Below are 17,859 nucleotides of genomic sequence, written 5' to 3'. Positions count from 1 at the left end.
TTAAAAACCTCTTCTTTTCTGCTCAGCACTGATATCTAATACACAAAGAATGGTTTCACTCACTCACTCTAATATAATAAAACTTTATTTCACTCTTTGACAAATCTTTCATATAGTGAATTCTTACTGAATGGAATGTCACTCTATAATGCATTTTTATCTGTTCAATTTTACATTGTGATTTCAGCTAAGATTTTACAATACTTGGTATAATAACATTTCATTTGTTAGTCAACCAAAACATTTGAACCAGACTACATAATTTCAACTACCATAAAAATGGAAACCAATATAAAAATCACTTATACACTTTATATCAGATATTCAAGTCATTTTTATGCATGTCAATGAAAATTCTACTCCAGTGTCATCCCCCCTTCCCTGTGCTATCCACAATAATGTTTTTCCATACGATGTACGATTTCATATATTTTTTTAATGAAATGGGGAGTTAACCTTTGAATGAACATAAATGGGTTTGTGCCAGGCTTCCAACACTAATAATTATTACAAAAGATAAGGCACTTATTTTTCTGAGGTATTTTTTTTAGTTGCACATAGTGACAAGTAATTTTGTATATTTCTGGAATGCCCGACTTAAAAAGCCAATATGGAATTGGCGAACTGGAAAGCCACTTTCTGCTGGTACTATAGTCAAAAGACTACTCACATTAATATATACAAATAGCAACCTTCAAAATTTCACAAGCCAGTGTCTGGGAAGCCAATGGATTTGAGAAAGCTTCCCAGACACACACTCAGTCCAATCACATTCAGACCAATGATATAATTATCAGAAATATATAATTATAGCATATAATTATATTATAATTATAAACATATTATGAGACCATGCATCCATATGTATACCTTAAAAATCAGTCCTAACAGAGGCTGCATGCACGCCTTGAAGACCAGCGTGTTTAAATACTCGTATCATGAGGCAATTACAAGGCAGTCTCTATAACCCACTCAGGGTTTTAGATTTTTAGAATAAAACATGTTGTTCATAAAAATTTTAAACTTCCCTTCTTTTTAAGTTTAGCACAATGAACTATTTCAACTATCAAATTTATTTTGTTTTAATATTAATATTCACAGTGTCGTAGTTTGCAAACCAACTGAAAGGCATAGAAATAGAAAACAAGTAATGCAGTGAAATAGAAAATTATGCAATGTAGTCTATTATACAAAGACTGAAAAAGTGGACAAGTGGACAATAATAAAAGATGACCTCTCAGTTTTCTCTTTACAATTCTGTTTTTCCCCAATAAAAAATCCAACACAGGATTTCTGGACGTAACAACTATTATTATCAATGTGTTCAATCTCACTTATTGCAAGGCAGTTCCACTTCCATGCTGATATTTCTACATTAAGTTTCTGCCTGCATTATTATGCAGAATAAAAAATGTGTTTTATAAATAATAGAATATTAGTCAAATCCCCAAAACACCCAGTGGGTCCCTGATATTATGGTAAACTGAGTATTTTAATTAACTATACTCTGGTATTCCTGAGGTTATTTAGGAGGTTATCCTAAAAGTGCATCATAGTCTATATACCATATTAGATGGCCATCTTTTGGCTGTACACTTGTGATTGGATACTTGGGAGTTTCACCCTTAATTCTACTGAGTTGAACAACAAGCTCATGTTTTCTCTTCCCCATTATCAGTACCCCTACCCTGTGAGCTTTGTTGATGGCAGTGAATGTAAGACTCATCCGCTGGTGAGGCTTAACTGGACTTTCAGTCAGGGCCACCAGTCTTTTCCCACTATTCTGCAGATTGGTGTCTTGGAACAGTGAAGCAGTGTGACCATCCTCACCTACACCAAGCAGTATATAATGGAAACGAGAGCCATTGACTAGCTGGCTTATTTGCTTCTCATAAAAGAGTGCACCCCCATCTTCCTCAACACACAAGCGCTGGTTGAGCTGCACTGGCATGGGGTGGATGTTGAAGTAAGGAATGTGGACATTCTGCAGTAGCTGGTCGTGAATGGAACGGAAGTTGGAATCTGCCTCAGTGGGTGGCACACACCGCTCGTCCGCTAACCACACGTGAGTGCTGTGCCACGGGAAGGTGTAGTGGTGCTGTGCAAGCTCAAGAAACAGGGCAATGGGACTGGAACCACCTGACAAGGCCAGATGGAACTGACCTTCAGCTTGAACTACCTCTTCTGCCACATTGTGCAGGTCAGAGGCTAAGCGCTCCACTAGTTCTTTGGACCAGGCAGACACCATGTCGGCACTGCGGAACTTCCCTTGCATAACCTGGAAGTTCTCTTCAGGACCTTGCTGAATCACATTCACCTCCTCATCACTAATGAAACCAACCAGATGACCTTGCAGCTGAAAGTTCAGAAGGTCACCGTTACCGGAACCACCTGGGTACAGCCGTGGAACGACATTGATGAGGCTGTTCAAGAGCGGTGTCCAGAAAGCCCATGAGGCCATGAGGTTCTCAGCACTGACAAAGCTATCCTTACGTCCATAGAACACCTTAGATATGAGCTCATAATAAGCCTCTGTGGGCACCTCTGGGGACTGGATGTGATAGTCAGAGAGTGGTAACCCAAGCACAGAAATGTCTTTATGCTCAGTAACTTCTTTCCAATCACTATTTACCAGGTCTGGCTTAAACAAATTTTTGCTAACAAGAATTGCTGAATACTGGAGATTCCCATGGCCGAGATAGAATACAATCTGTTTGGGTTTGCAGTGGACACTGTTGTATTCCTGAATGCAAAATTTGTCATTTTTGAAAATAACTCGAGCATATCCAACACGTTCGTCAAGCATCTTACCCGATGACATAAATATGGGAATGCCGTCATACTGAGGACTGTTTCCAATGATGACCACACCTGCAAACATATTTCAGCTTGGTAACAACTGGACTAATAGTATTTTATAACCAAAAAAAAGCGGTCTTAAAACAGCCAGTTAAAATCATACTCACCAGCAAAAGTTGGGGTAAGGCTGAAATAATCCTTTGTTTTGTTGAGTTCCATCTGGACTTCTGCATTATAGCCCTGATACTGACCTATAACCACACTGCTCTTATCAAGGTAATCAAGGCCACTGAAGACTTTGAGCTTGTTCTGTAGGACCTCTTCACTTTTGGAGAGGTTAGCAGGTATGTTCATCATCAGAAGGGTCATAATTTCCGTAAGGTGGTTCTGGAGCATGTCTCTAATAACCCCGTATTGGTCATAAAACTGAATCCGGCCTGTAAATGCCAGAGCAAAAAAAAAAAACACATTGGCCAGATGGCTTATGCATGTTTATCTAGGTTTTAAAACAATATAGCAGTATAACAATCACAATGTAAACTTAGCAGTTTTACTGTATGTTGCAGTCATTTGTTTGCAGTAGTAAGCAGTCTATGTGTAGGACAGTCATTACCTTTGCAATCCAACGTTTCCTTCAACACAATCTCTATTCTCTCAATGTGGTGCTTGTTCCAAATTGGCTTTAGAATTTTATGATTTTTTTTCCTAAAGGGCAATATCTGGGAGACAACCTATAGAGAGAAAACACATAAAACATTTACTAACATACAAACCTCGTTTTGATTCAGGATCTCAGAAACTCTCAAAAAGGATAGCTGTGCTTTCACCTGCTTCCCTAAATAGTGATCAATCCTGTACATCTCCTCCTCTTGCAGAAAACTGTACAGCTGTGAGGCTAGAAGTTGGGCGCTGTTGAAACTGTGCCCGAATGGCTTCTCCAGAACAACCCTGAGCCATGCTCCAGCTGGGGGCCTACAGGTGCTATTGATCTTTTCTGCAATTTCAGCATAAGCGAAGGCTGGAACAGACATGTAAAAGAGCCTTCCTGCTTCCATCATACCCTCCTGCTTCAGCTGCACCTGGATCTGTTCACTGAGCTTCTCATAATCCTCCATGCTCTTAAGCTGCAAGTACTGGGACAGTCGCAAGAACTGCTCTTTAACCAGAGCACAACGCTCAGTCGTAAGTTCTGATGGGCACTTCAGCTCCTTTAATATTTCAAACAGCAGCGGAGTGCCATTCTCAGCTGATGAGAGGCCGCCTCCATAGAAGGAGAAGGTGTGGCCTTTGCCTACTTGGGTGGCATAAAGATGAAAAAATCCTTGCCAAAGGTATTTTTTGGCCAGGTCACCGGTGCCACCTACAATAACCACAGACACGTGCCCAGGACGCGGAGGATCATCACTGTCTTTGGTGTGGCCTCTTAGCCAACATGTGGTGGCCAGCAGCAGCAGACACCATCTTATCCTCCACATGGTTTCACCAAACCCTTTGCATAATAACAAAACAAAATTAATAAACAAATAAAAATTTAAGCCAACAAAAAGTTACAAAGTAAATTCCTGAATTCTCCAATGCATTCCACAGAAGCATCTTATCCACTGTGCAGACTAGGAGCAGGCAATATCACATCACAATAGTTAATGACATTTTGATGATACACAAGTATGTGAACACCTGACCATCACACCTATATGTGCTTGTTGAACATCCCGCTCCAGATTTAGTCCCCCTTTGCTGTTTTAATAATGTCCACCTTTCTGGGAAGGCTTTTCACTAGATTTTGGAGCATGGCTGTGGGGATTTGTCCCTTCAGCTCAAGAGCATTAGTACAGTCAGTCACTGTTGTTGGGTGAGGAGGTCTGGGGTGCAGCTGGCGTTCCAGTTCATTCCAAAGGTGTTCAGTGGGGTTGAGGTCAGGGCTCTGTGCAGGCCACTCGAGTTCTTCCACCATATTTTTAAGCATGCCTCCAGTGACGTGATATCTTAATGCTACAGCATACAAAGACATTCTAGACAATTGTGTGCCTCCAACTTTGTGGCAACAGTTTGAGGAAGAACCACATATGGGTGTGATGGTCAGGTGTTCACATACTTTTGACCATATAGTGTATATCACAATATTAAGGTTTACTACAAGGGTTCCAGCAAAACAGCTCTGCCACACATGTGAAAATCTATACAGCAGGTTCAACAATGGATTAATTTTAATGTCTACGATAATAAATAACTGAACGTGAAAAATGATGGAAAATTTCAGCACAAAAATATAAATTTTAATATCCAGTCAGTTGGTTCTTATTGAAATCAAAAACGTCGTCGGTCAGCAATGACGGCTGGTTGTGATATTACACGGGAGGGCTAAAATCTGATATCTATCAATAGCTCGACAATGAAACTGTTAGAGCAATGCAGTATATCACTTCATTTCAAGGCAGATAGCCAGATGCATTTTTGATTTCTGATTTTTTAAAACGTGTTTCAACTCTGTAAAGCTTTTTTTTTTTTACAGAAAAGTGTAACTCTTTCGTTTAAACCAACAAACACTAAACTTACAGTTCTGTCGTATGTCCTTTGTGTAATTTGTACTTTGACTGGACAATGTGTGCTTAGTCTATCAACATTCAGTTTCTCCTCCAAAGGCATTTAGGGATGATAGAGTAAATAATCCACCTCGTTCGTGTTCATTACACCCATGACTTTATTTCACGTGTGCCTTTTCAATCAATGCTGATAACGTTTTACAGATGCATCAGCATCATTGGCTGAACAAAATCAGTCCCAACGCACATGAAACCTAGGGGCATTTCACTCTGTGTAATCAACTGTCATTGATAGGCTGCATAAATCTACTCTCTGGGCTACAAAGAAAACAGCCCTAGCGTCACATCTTTGTATCTTTTGGTGTATTTTTCTTACGACTATTGGTGGTGCTGTTCAACTTTTTTTCACAAAAATCCAAAATAATCCACTTTAAGACATCTGTTATCAGTAAATAACCTGATGCAGATACCAACAATTAACAAATGATAGCTGCTCTGTCTCAAAAAAAAAAAAGTATACAGTGATGTAATTATCATGATATAAATATCATGTTTTCCTAACCCTATCCCAACCCTAATGCACTTTATACATAAAAATCATACTGTAACCAACCCAGTGTGTCTTTCTTCCATTTGAAGTGTTGATTTATTAATGTTATATTCAAACTAATTGTATTTTTATTTGTATTTAAGTTAATGATAGTAATTTCACATCCCTAAAATACAAAAGCAATAAAATCAGCATTAAAACCTGTGCCAAACCTGACAGCAAAACATGAAATCACTGATATAAAATGACAACATTTTATATTTAACTTTAAAGCCTGTTTTTGAGAAAAGAATTAAGCATTAAGCACAAAGGTAATAGAGCAGTAGCTCAACAGCATTACAGATTATAAACTGAGCAAGTACTGCTGTCTTACAATGTGAATAGCTTTTTAATTATAGCTTTATAAATCACAAGTACCGTCTTTTCACTCAGGTCCCTTTACCACATTTATTGCCAGAGTACTTTCAAAAAATATTTACCTTAGTTCTAGCAGCAGTTTAGGTGTCTTAATAAGATAATCAGTACTTAGGTCCTCATCACCGGTTGTTTGGCCTGAGTTTTAATACCAGTATCAGCTAGTCCAGAGAAGAAGACACTTAGGTTAATGATAAACGTCCGGCTATGGAGGTGAGTCCACACAAGCAAGGTTAAGCCAACACGGTTTTTTAGATTGTTTTGTACCGTGGCCAAAAGACTGTGGCAGTTACAGTAAAAGACGTAAAAGACGGACTGGAGGCAGGTCTAAATATGCAAGACAAATGGAAAACCAAAGCATAAAAATTTTTTAAGCATTTGTTATGTTTATCGAGTGCTCTCACATTCCATTTAATGGTAATCCCTTTCCAAAATGACTCAATTCCATTACAATTTTTGATTAACAAAGAAATATTGCTAACCATCTAACATGGCTTACCTGTGTATACGACACGTGATCATCATATCAATATATAATGAATCTAGAAAATATAATAAACTGATGCCCTTCTCTTTATTTAGTCTGAAACAGAGCTTAAGTTCTTTTTGGCAAATGAGTTAATCATAAGTCTAAACAGTTACACCAATGTTGCTAAACTATGAAACACTGGGAAAATCTATATTTCATGGTGACATAGTGACCTCTAACTGGAAATGATCCTTGGCTAAGGAGGAGTGTGTTTCAATTTCAGTCACTATCTCCTAGCAAATCAGAAAACCATGTGAATATATGTATAATAATCCTAGTATTTTCTAAAACATGATGCATGTTAAAAATAGTAGTGTACATATATATATATATATATATATATATATATATATATATATATATATATATATATATATATATATATTCACTGTAAAAATGCTATTTTTTGTACAAACTACAACTACGAGGTCAAATATAGAAAATACGAGTGCCTGCAAATATAAGATGTTCCTTGTAAGGAATTTACAACATCCTCCTTTTTGGAATAAGCCATGAGAATGGTATTTTTCGCTTGAAGGAGGAGGCTGTGTGGGTGCTACGGTGTGTCAGGCATTACATCTTACACAATCCAAGAATGTTAAGAATCAAATCTTTTTTTCCACTGCATATTTGGGATAAAATGTCTAAATGTTTTGAATATATTAGGGATAACTGAATGTGAATACTTTATTTGAAATGAACAGATATTATGTTCTAAACAGATGCAAAAACATATGAATAGGAGGCACACTACTGTTTTTTTTATATCTATATGTAAACATTTGTTATGTGAAATAGCTTATTCGGGGCCGTACTAAATAAAAAACAAAATGCAATTTTTATAATCCCTCATATATTTTTTTAAATTATTAACATTTTGCAGATTCTGCAAGGCCTATGTAAACTTATGACCCCAACTGTACAGATAGTGGTGTTACCTCCTATAATATATATAGCATATACTGTATAGTGTAAAAATGAAAGAAAACTGATTCATGAAGGGGAGAATCCCTGGTAATAAGATATTATGAACTGTATAGACAGAGAATCAACATCTGACATATGTATTACAATTGTGATGTGCCGTGTAGTATAGTAAAACTCTTGATATCACACACGCTTCCAGGTTTTCTGGCTAGATATGGGTTCTTAGTTTCCTAAAAGGATTATACTTGTCCCAGCTGGACAACTAAAGAACCCTTAAGAGCACTAGATTTACCCTTTCTAAGAGTGTGTGATTTCTCTCATGATGTCAGTTGCATGGTTCATCAAAACTGCAGCCAAACAAATCAAAAGTGTCATCTGTTAGAGAGCACATTCGCATACAGTAGCCTTGTGAGATATTAGTATTGCAATCGCGATAATGATAAACTGATTATTGATTGTGCTAACCTAAGTCACATCCAGACAGAACAGATTTTTAGACATTCTAATGGTAAGAGAATATTATTTTTGCTGGACTGATGCATTCGCACCGAACCCAATTAAAAAAAAAAAATGGGCAAAACACAAAATGGCAAAAATATTAAGCTTTTAATATTGTGATCTTAACAACAAATCATGGGGCTAGAAATTAGCAAGAATGAAACAAATAGATAACGGAAGTTAGTATGGGATAGCTTTTCCCTTTGATTTCTTTAAATATTTAAGCCTTGTGGCCCTTGATGGGCTGCATCAGGTGCGGCAGATAACCAAATAATGACTAATCTTTGAAGAAAAAAAAAACATCCCAGAAGATATTTTTGGAAAATTTTGTACACCAAGTCAGACATGTGTTAGTTGGAATTTTACATCAAACATTTTAATCATTATCATGACTTTACCTTTGCATACAAGAAGACTATCTAAGTCAATTTCCTTGTTTCTAGCTTTTCCCCAAACAAACAGTTCACTGCAGCAAAAGTAAACCAGCAAATGGAGGCACAGGAGCTCTCAGGAGTGCATTTGTTTAATTCTTGCTAACTTTCTGACCAATGATTTGTTGTTAAGATCATTAGAAGCTTAATATTTTGCAGTTTTGGGCTTAGCCCGTTGTTTTTTGCCCAGGACTGCACACCACTGACTACATACATAAGAGTCCAGTTTTATGGCCCTGCTTTATTTGTAGCTATATAAGACATCTATGCTGAGTGAAACAGCCCTGTGATCACCATCATTACAGCCGGACTGGCTCTGAATGCACCTCCACCCTGCTCAGGATAACACGCTTACTGTACATGCATTAATGATTCGTCTTAGTACAGGCTGCTCCCGACATGTAAAGATCAGTGTACACACCATATGTCTTTGGAAGTATTCATTTGTACGTGGCAACAGGAATTAACAACAGCAAGAGACCCACATCTGTTCGCTTACCTGTGCTCCAGCGCGCAGTGTGCACTGTGTACCATGACAGGCGCTTCCGTGTGCGTGGTCACGTGACACCAAGCAGCACGGAATATTGTCACATTATTGGTTAAGTAGTTTGGTTGTATTGGTTAAGTAGATTTTTGAACCACAAAGGCAGGTATTTCAGAACAACACAGAGCCCTTACTGACAGTAAATACATTGTGTCCTGGGTTTCCTGTCTACAACAAAGAACTTAAACAGCCTTGATCCCGAATTTATTCATGCATTGTATGAATTGGCTTATAACTTTGCATGAATAAACTTCTAATGCCTGAACAGATTTTAGTGGTCTGGAACATATTCACAGTTTGACTCAATTTACAAAAAAAATGACATATAAGTGACAAATTAAATAAAAAAAAAAAACAAAAAAAAAAAACAGTGGCTCTTATTCTGCAGCATTTTGTTGCCATACTGTAGTTTTGGTTCGCTTGTGCTGTGTTCAAGCTGTGTGCTGTGCTCCCCCTAGTGGCCCGCGGTGGAATTGCAGGGGCACGGGTGAGGCGTCAGATGGAAATGATCAAAAACTAAATATTTCACTAACTGTATCAGACCTGCCAAATTTGACCTATTTTATATAAAGATTTTAGATTATGCTAGAAAGAGTTATCACTCAAAAATGCTCCAAAAGAACAGCGCTCCTTTTTCATAATAAAACCTGCAGGTGAGCTAATCGACGTGGGAGTCTGAATGATCGACAGTCCCGCCCCTTCCGGTCAGAGCAGACGCGCTTAACTCGTTACAGCTGTAGATTAGACTGGTAAAGATATATATATATATATATATATATATATATATATATATATATATATATATATATATATATATATATATACATTTTTTTTAAAACATTGTTCACTACTGCTGGCTATATCCCAATACTTGAATTTTAAGAAGTCCCTTTCTTTCAGATTGTGCTGAGTATTTGGTGGCCCAAAACATTTTAAACCCTTAAACGGTGTTCTAAACATACACTCACCGCCCACTTTATTAGGAACACCTGTACACCTACACATTCATGCAGTTATCTAATCAGCTGATCATGTGGCAGCAGCACAATGCAGAAAAGGTCAAGAGCTTCAGTTAATCTTTACATCAAACATCAGAATGAGGAAAAAGTATGACATGTGACTCTGTGACTTGTGGCAACTGAACAGATAAAGATTAGAAAAAAAAAATCTAATCTAAAGTAGTCTAACCTACCTGTCTTTGATAATCAATCAGCAAGGTTTGTCTCTAGTCTACACTATCTCACATAAAACATAAACTGCTCTTATTTGGCTCAAAAACAAGTATAATGTCATGTAAGTGAGGTCTATTCCCCAGAAACTCTAAAAAGGAATTTAAATCTTGTGATAATGTCTAGGAATTTGGGCTGTTTAAAAGATGTATTATAACAATACATGATAATAAATATAATGTTTTAAGAGGAAGCCTGATTTGCAAACAACACAAGAGTTTAAGTTGCTTCTTTCTCTTTTTTTGGCTGATTTTATTTGAAGTTTTTTAATATAAAGTTAATGTCCTTTATGTCAAGTTGCTCCTCCTTTTTAAGTTGATTGATTTTATTTTAAAGCTTTTTCACTTTGAAAAGACAAACACAGAAACAGTACAGTCACAGAGACAGACACAGAAACAGCAGCTTGTTTCAGACAGAAAATGTAAGACATTAAATACAAAGTCATGTCAGTAGCATTTTTATACTACACCTATTATAAGATGATATATATATAAATGATGCCAAAAGGTGTAGAAATAAAATTCTTGAATTAAAATATGTCTTGCTTTAAAAATGGTGATATGAGAACATGTATACTAAAACATGCAATAATGTTTTATTTCCAGCTGAGTGTAGTCACTGTGGTATAGGCTTATAGGCAGATCTGTTACACAGTTAGCCTAATACAACTAGACAGTTCACTTGTGGCTCTAAAGTTATGCATCAGTGAGCAAGGACGTCTCATCTGGCGAATATGTTTGTTCTTGATTCCTCCTGTCCTTAGTTCCAAGCAAAGGAAACAGGAAGGTGCAATTTAAGGAATGAGAAGCGCTCTTGTTTTTTGTTATGCTAATATGAAGGTCGTTTCCTCTACAGCACTCCACAAAACTCCATCAGTTCTGATACTTCCCTCCTGTCATCCACAACACACCTAACAATAGCAGAATCATCTGAAACCTTCTCCAAGTGACAGATGTTCAGGTTGTACTGAGAAGTACAATGACTGAAAACGAAGGACAAATATAAGCCCTAAAACCTAAAGCTACCTGTTTATACCATAGACCATATGTGGTTCAGACACAGGCATATAACAGGTGATATTTCCAGTGCCATTAAGCACTACAGTGTCTGTGAAAGTGTGTGTACAAAATAAAATATAATATTTTTGATGACTCAGGATTGAACCCTGGACCATGGAACTGTGAGACACAAACAGTAACAGCTGCACATCTGTGCCAGCCTATAAAACGATAATATGATACTTACATAAAAATAAAGTCATATAATAATAAGCCATATAATAATAAAGTCAGGTAAATTGAGCCATTAGGAAAAATGAGCTGGACTGATTGGAGTGTTATAGCTCTTTGAAGTTTCACAGCCAATTGCTGCAAATAGTTTCATGCTGTTGTCAGAACACTACTTGTATCGAATTATTTGATTGGTGTGACCTTGACAAGACAAACTTGGTATTGTCTTCTTTTGGAGACAGAAAACTACATGGTGAGCGTCCTGACATTCAAAATTTGCAAATGCAAAATGAAAAACAACAATCGCTAAGACATTTCATGATCCATATCTTTAAGACCTCTATAATACAGAATGCTTTGAGAAATATAACATCCTTATGCACTAATTCAGGTACTTGTGCTCACACACACACACAAATTTACTCACTTAAACCCACATAGACTGATCTGTGTACTGGTTTTAAGGCAACATACAAAAGTTGAACAGAGCTACTTACCACTTTTGGTCTCTCTCACACATATACACAGAACATTAAAAAAGTTTTGTTTTTAATGTGAATTTTATTGTAATTACTGTTAATTTAATTTCTATTCTTTTTGTTTATGTGATTATTATTAAAGCGTTTTAACCGTAGCAAACATTCATTGCTGTATTATTCACACACACACACACATACATACACACACACACACACACACACACACACATTTTTTTCAAAGAATTTCTCGTAATGCTATTTTTGACTACAGGTGAAGTATAGCACAGAGAGTGTTTTGCTTTGTTCAGAGTGATGGTTTTGTCACTGGCCAACTTTAGCTGAACAGGTGGACATTTTACCTGAGTGGAGTGGGACATCTGACACTTGAATAGCTGTAGGGCTGAAGAGTTCATTTTTCAGCACGTATTTTCAACATAGAATGATAGAAGAGATAGCAAAAGGGTGCACAAACGAAAGTCATACCTTATGTTCATAGTCATTTTTAATGGCCTTCTACTCTCTCTCTCTCTCTCTGTGAGTGAGTATGTGTGTGTAAGTGGGGGTTTCACAGTAAGGCCTCCCAGCTAGTGACAAAGAGGTCAAAGTGAGAAAAACAGTAAACAAGAGGACAGAGTTCCTGTTTGTATGACAAGTGTAAGAGAACCTCTGAAGAAACCAGTGATCCCAGCTGTCACTATAATACCATTGCAACAGAGCACTTCTGTGTGATGTGTGTGTGTGCACGCATGTATGTGTGTGAGTGTTAAAGACAGCTATTCAGGCCACCAGGAGGGCTATTGTGTTGAAGATCACCCACACTTCTTGCCTCAGTCCAATATCCCTGTTTCCGACTGCCAACCTGACACTTGCCTTCCTTCCAGTTAGCGCTTTGTTCCAACTGCAGTGTGAAATTCCAGTCAAGCTGAGTACACAAAAGTGCGCATATGAATGTATACTGTCATGTTTACTGCACTGTTTCAAAAGTACATGTTAGACACTAAATTTACAATTGAAAGTCAAAGCAATTCAGCAGCAATGTAATATGTATCCCAGGTTGTTCAAAGACTCTAACTGGTAGTTCAGTTCTAGGCTAAGAGGAATTAACTGTGCTAAACTAGCACACAAAAATCCCAAACAAAGCTAACTAGATATTGCTCAAGAAAATCCCCAAACAAAGATAGGTAGCTAACTTTAAAGAATATCGCCAATGAAAATGAGTTAACTATCTAACATCAGAAAAAATCCCCAATAAAAACTAGTTAGCTAACATTAAAAACATTTCTAAAACTGTCTAAAAAGTAGATAGTTATCTACTTTTTAATAGATAGTTATCTACCTAGCTAATATTAAAGGAAAACCCCAAACAAAGCTAACTAGAAATCCTCAATCAAAGCTAGTGCAGAAATGTGAATAGGGATTCTACAGGTTGTACAAACAAGACAACTGGCAAAAAAGTGTGTATACTCATTAAAGTACACTTGTTTAAATAGCAGTGTGTGTGTGTTGTATTAATTGTACAGTGTCAACTTTAGCAGTTTTGCCTCTTTCTGCTTGTCCCCATTGTGTTTAATTGTGAAATTCCTTTCTCTGATTACTGATTTTTAAATCGTTATGTCCCAATTTACTAATATATTGTCATAAAATGAGTCACAGCTGCATTCCAGATGTAAATACCACAAGTAGAAACTTCAGTATTTCTAGATTCATATCTAGATGCATATCTTACTATCCATTTGAGGACCTTCCATAATGGCCTTGTCATAATGATTAATACAGCTAACTAATGCTATGCCTAAACTTAAATCTTACCAAAACCTTAACATCATAACCAAAAGGAAAGGTGCTTTTTTTAAAAAAAATAAATAAATAAAAAGCAGTTTTCCCTGTGATGACCAGCCAAATGTTTCACAAAGTCAAAACTGTCAAATATTTCTATCCTTGTTGGGACATATGGTCCCCACCAAGATCAAAAAGCAAAAAATGGCCCCCCAACACACACACACACACACACACATGTTCAAGAAAATTAGCAGCTAATCATCCAGTTTCTTATAAAACTTTGAAAAGGGCTATAATTCCTACCCAATTTATTTGTTATGACTTTACACAATGTCCACTTAAGGATGACATTTTTTAATTGGTGAAGTTTCATTTCAAATGCAGATTTCCGGAGTACAAAGCCATTACATCAAACATCGTTGACTTGTCCACTGACAGACTGTATGTGTTTGCATATACACATTGATACTGCTTTTAGTAATTTTTATATTGATGGAAATTCTAATGTGAAAATACAACAAAGCCTCAAAATAAAGACATTTATAAACTTAAAATCCCATCAATGTTGACATTTGGGATTAAACTTATAGCACAGACCTTGAGAACTATTTTGTTAACCATGGAGTGAAAAATGTGTTAACAACCCCCCATATGTCTCAAACACATATCTCATGCCACCACCCGAGAGTGGAGTTCAGCAGTGTGTCTCGATTGTTAACAAAGCATTTGGGGAGCAGACACACTCAACGCTGCACACAAAGGAGTAGTGCCTCTGGGTTTCTCTGTTGGGCTGAGAGCTTCTGGAAAGGAGAGACAAGTGGGAGGCAGGAGGGGTGGGTAAGCGTAATGACCTCGCTCTGTTGGTTCTGTGACCCCTTAAGCCTGAGCCCAGCCTCCTGGCGCGAACGCTTTTATAAGGGTGGATGTGTGGCACAGGGTGCAGCAGAGGGGGAGAAAGAAGAAAAGAAGCCGGCTATGCTGTGAAGAATAGTAGGAGTGAGGTGGAAAACCCCAGGCTCCTGCTTCACACATGGCCCTTGAGAGAAAAGGAGACCTTCTCATTGTGAGCATGTCTCAACGGACGTGGCACCTCATTTGCTGAAGAAAAACACCCTTCGTAACACGAGTGTTTTGCCCCTACAAACCAAACAAACCAAAGTCATTAATCATCCTCTTTATATGAGCACTTCTAGGACCCCAAGATATGAAAATGACTTCCAACATTCCACTGAAAAAGAAATATAGAAAAGTCGTACATGTTTTCTTGACCCTCATCTAAAACTTGCATATGAAGTGTTATTTCACTCAGGTCGAATCCACATGAACGTCTGCCTGAGCTTGCCTAAAATTACAGGAGAGATCTTTCATTCAGCTTCTGTCTAATGAATATTCATAATACTAGCACAATGCAGGCAGCTTCCTAAGCTCTTGAGAAGAAGTCAGCTCTCTTTGACGCTCGGGTCACGGGACTCTTGACAGACTGCTGAACAAAAAAGACCTGACTACAGAATTCCTCTGTGTTGCCCAGCGACACCATTGTGTGACGTATTTCGATGTCTACATATTCATAGCTTTTGAAGTCATTAGTGGTGATTCATTCATGATGGTACTCCCACTCGACCCCTTCCCCTTTTATCGTGGGAATTCTGAAGGGGGGGGCACATTTTCTACATGTTTAGTTTACACAACCATATACGAATAACTCTTTCTCTTCTTAAATATGATCTTGCTGTGCAGAAATGGTCTGAATACAAAAACAAACAAACAAACAAACACAAAACATTTAAATAATCATACACTTTCCTGATCCAACACTTTAAGTTTTCAAATTTGATTTTGGAGGTTAGTAAACAGGAAGAAATACACAAGTCCAAAAACTACATATTCTCCTACCATGCTAAACAAGATTTATGTTAATAGAACTGTAGCCTTGAGTAGCAATGTGTAGAATTCAGGTATATTGGGACAGTTTAACTAAGCAGCATTGATTTTCCTGGTAAGTAAAAGTTAAAACCTATGTTACTAAGCCCTAGCAATGGAAGTGCTTGATATAAATTACATGACTTAATTCATCTGACATCACATAAGGGGGTGTGGCTAGAATCAACAAGCTGTTGACCCCAAAATAACCCCAAAATAATAATTTTTTTTACATAAGGTTATAAAATTGTCATGACCAATACATTCCACATATTATATATATATTTATTTATTTATTTGTTTGTTTGTTTGTTTATTTATTTATTTATTATTTATGATGCATGTATACATAAGACCTAGTATGCAGAGATTTTTTTTTGTGTGTGTACTGATTCGTATAATTTTAGAGATTGCAGAATGTGACGTTTTAATATGTAATCTTTTTTTTAGCCTACATACAATATTACAATGTGTTAATGGTGAATTTGAAGATTTTTTTCATTTCCTGTTATTTAAATTTGATTTATTAATTTTATTTATTTATTGTATGTTATAAATAAATCACATCTTAAATATGCCATTAAGGACAAAGGAAAATACCTGAAAATGTGTCCTAAATTACCAAAACTCTGTCCCAGGTGATCACTTAAAATTTGTTTTCAATCAGTCTTGACAAGGGTAAGTCATGCTTCTTTAGAATACGACAGAAACATTTTCTCTTCACATGTAGCTAGTCAACCCCTTGAGGATTTCAGAAATGCATCATGGGTTGGGGTATTGTTTTATTAACAGCAAGCTTGGACAAGTTGGAAATTTAAAAACTGTCCTAATATACACTGTATGGCCAAAAGTTTGTGGACACCTGACCATCACACCTATATGTGCTTGTTGAACATCCCATTCCAGATTTAGTTCCACTTTTGATATTATAATAACCTCCACTCTTCTGGGAAGGCTTTCCATGAGATTTTGGAGCATGGCTGTGGAGATTTGTGCTCATTCAGCCACAAGAGCATTAGTGAGGTCAGGTAATGATGTCAGGTGAGGAGGCCTGGCGTGCAGTCGGTGTTCCACTTCATCCCAAAGGTGTTCAGTGGGGTTGAGGTCAGGGCTCTGTGCAGGCCACTCGAGTTCGTCCACTTGGCAAATCATGTCTTCATGAACCTCGCTTTGTGCACGGGGCATTTCATGCTGGAACATGTATGGGCCTCTTAGTTACAGTAAAGTGAAATTGTAATACTACAGCATACAATGACATCCTATACAATTGTGTGTTCCAACTGTGCCAGCAGTTTAGGGAAGAACCATATGTGTGTGTGATGGTCAGATGTCCACATACTTTTGGCCATATAGTGTATCTGAATTTACGGTAATATTAAAAGTATGGTACCATGACATTTGGAATAAAGTCTAGATTAAAGTTTTTTGCAGTAATAAAATTGTATTTTGAACTCAGATTGGGGTGGAAGAAACTGGAAAAGGGTTTGTAGCCTGCGCCGCCTTTCCCTTTCGGCCAAACAGTCTGTGTACATAAAGGACTTTACTGATGTCTCAGAAATGAGCAAAGTCAAACATCCGAATCCGTGCAGGAAGTTCGAGCTAGTGATGTGTGGCTCGCGAATCGGCTCTTTGAACCGAGTATTTTTGGTGAACGTTGAGAGTCGACTCGCAAATATGAGCGCGTGTACAGAGGAAGCATGCAGGGAGGATCCGCTACACTGCTGCGTGTTCACTACTGTACTGTCTAATGTAGACAAGTGTGTTAAGGGAGGCAATCAGTTATCACGAAAAATATAAATGAAGCCATAGTTAGACAAAGAAGAATAATCCCTGGTCAAAAGTTTGCAAACTGTCCGGTTTAAGGTGGAGAGCCGAAAGAGTCGGCTCTTATTGGTGAGTTGAGTCAAATGATCTGACTCACTGAAAAGATCCGGAATTCTCATCTCTAAGTTCTAGCGCTGCTCGCCCACGCGCTCCGCTCTGACTCC

The 17,859-nt window shown here is 37.5% G+C and overlaps 1 protein-coding gene across 2 annotated transcripts; it reads right to left on the bottom strand.

Moving 5' to 3' along the window:
- Window positions 1-67: 67 nt before the first annotated feature.
- h6pd (hexose-6-phosphate dehydrogenase (glucose 1-dehydrogenase)) lies at window positions 68-9,332 on the bottom strand. 2 transcript variants are annotated; one of them, XM_053229661.1, is made up of 5 exons: window positions 9,191-9,332; window positions 3,627-4,288; window positions 3,413-3,530; window positions 2,967-3,236; window positions 68-2,871 (listed from the first exon to the last, which is right to left on the bottom strand). In XM_053229661.1, exons 2-5 carry the CDS (start codon window positions 4,272-4,274, stop codon window positions 1,535-1,537), a joined length of 2,373 nt encoding a protein of 790 aa, XP_053085636.1. In that variant the 5' UTR covers window positions 4,275-4,288; window positions 9,191-9,332; the 3' UTR covers window positions 68-1,534. The 2 variants fall into 2 exon arrangements, with proteins under 2 accessions (XP_053085636.1, XP_026783177.3); XM_026927376.3 differs by lacking the exon at window positions 9,191-9,332 and adding an exon at window positions 6,372-6,518.
- Window positions 9,333-17,859: the final 8,527 nt, after the last annotated feature.

This window comes from Pangasianodon hypophthalmus, chromosome 2 (genome assembly GCF_027358585.1).
Source record: "Pangasianodon hypophthalmus isolate fPanHyp1 chromosome 2, fPanHyp1.pri, whole genome shotgun sequence".
Classification (NCBI taxonomy): Eukaryota; Metazoa; Chordata; class Actinopteri; order Siluriformes; family Pangasiidae; genus Pangasianodon; species Pangasianodon hypophthalmus.
This window is presented reverse-complemented; position numbering and strand designations above follow the sequence as displayed.

Excerpts from the sequence above, each read along its gene's own strand:
- h6pd (XM_053229661.1), bottom strand. The coding sequence starts at position 4,274 with ATGTGGAGGATAAGATGGTGTCTGCTGCTGCTGGCCACCACATGTTGG. Across the intron at positions 3,531-3,626 it reads ATCACTATTTAGGGAAGCAG|GTTGTCTCCCAGATATTGCC; the intron begins GTGAAAGCACAG and ends TTCTCTCTATAG. Across the intron at positions 3,237-3,412 it reads GGAAACGTTGGATTGCAAAG|GCCGGATTCAGTTTTATGAC; the intron begins GTAATGACTGTC and ends TGGCATTTACAG.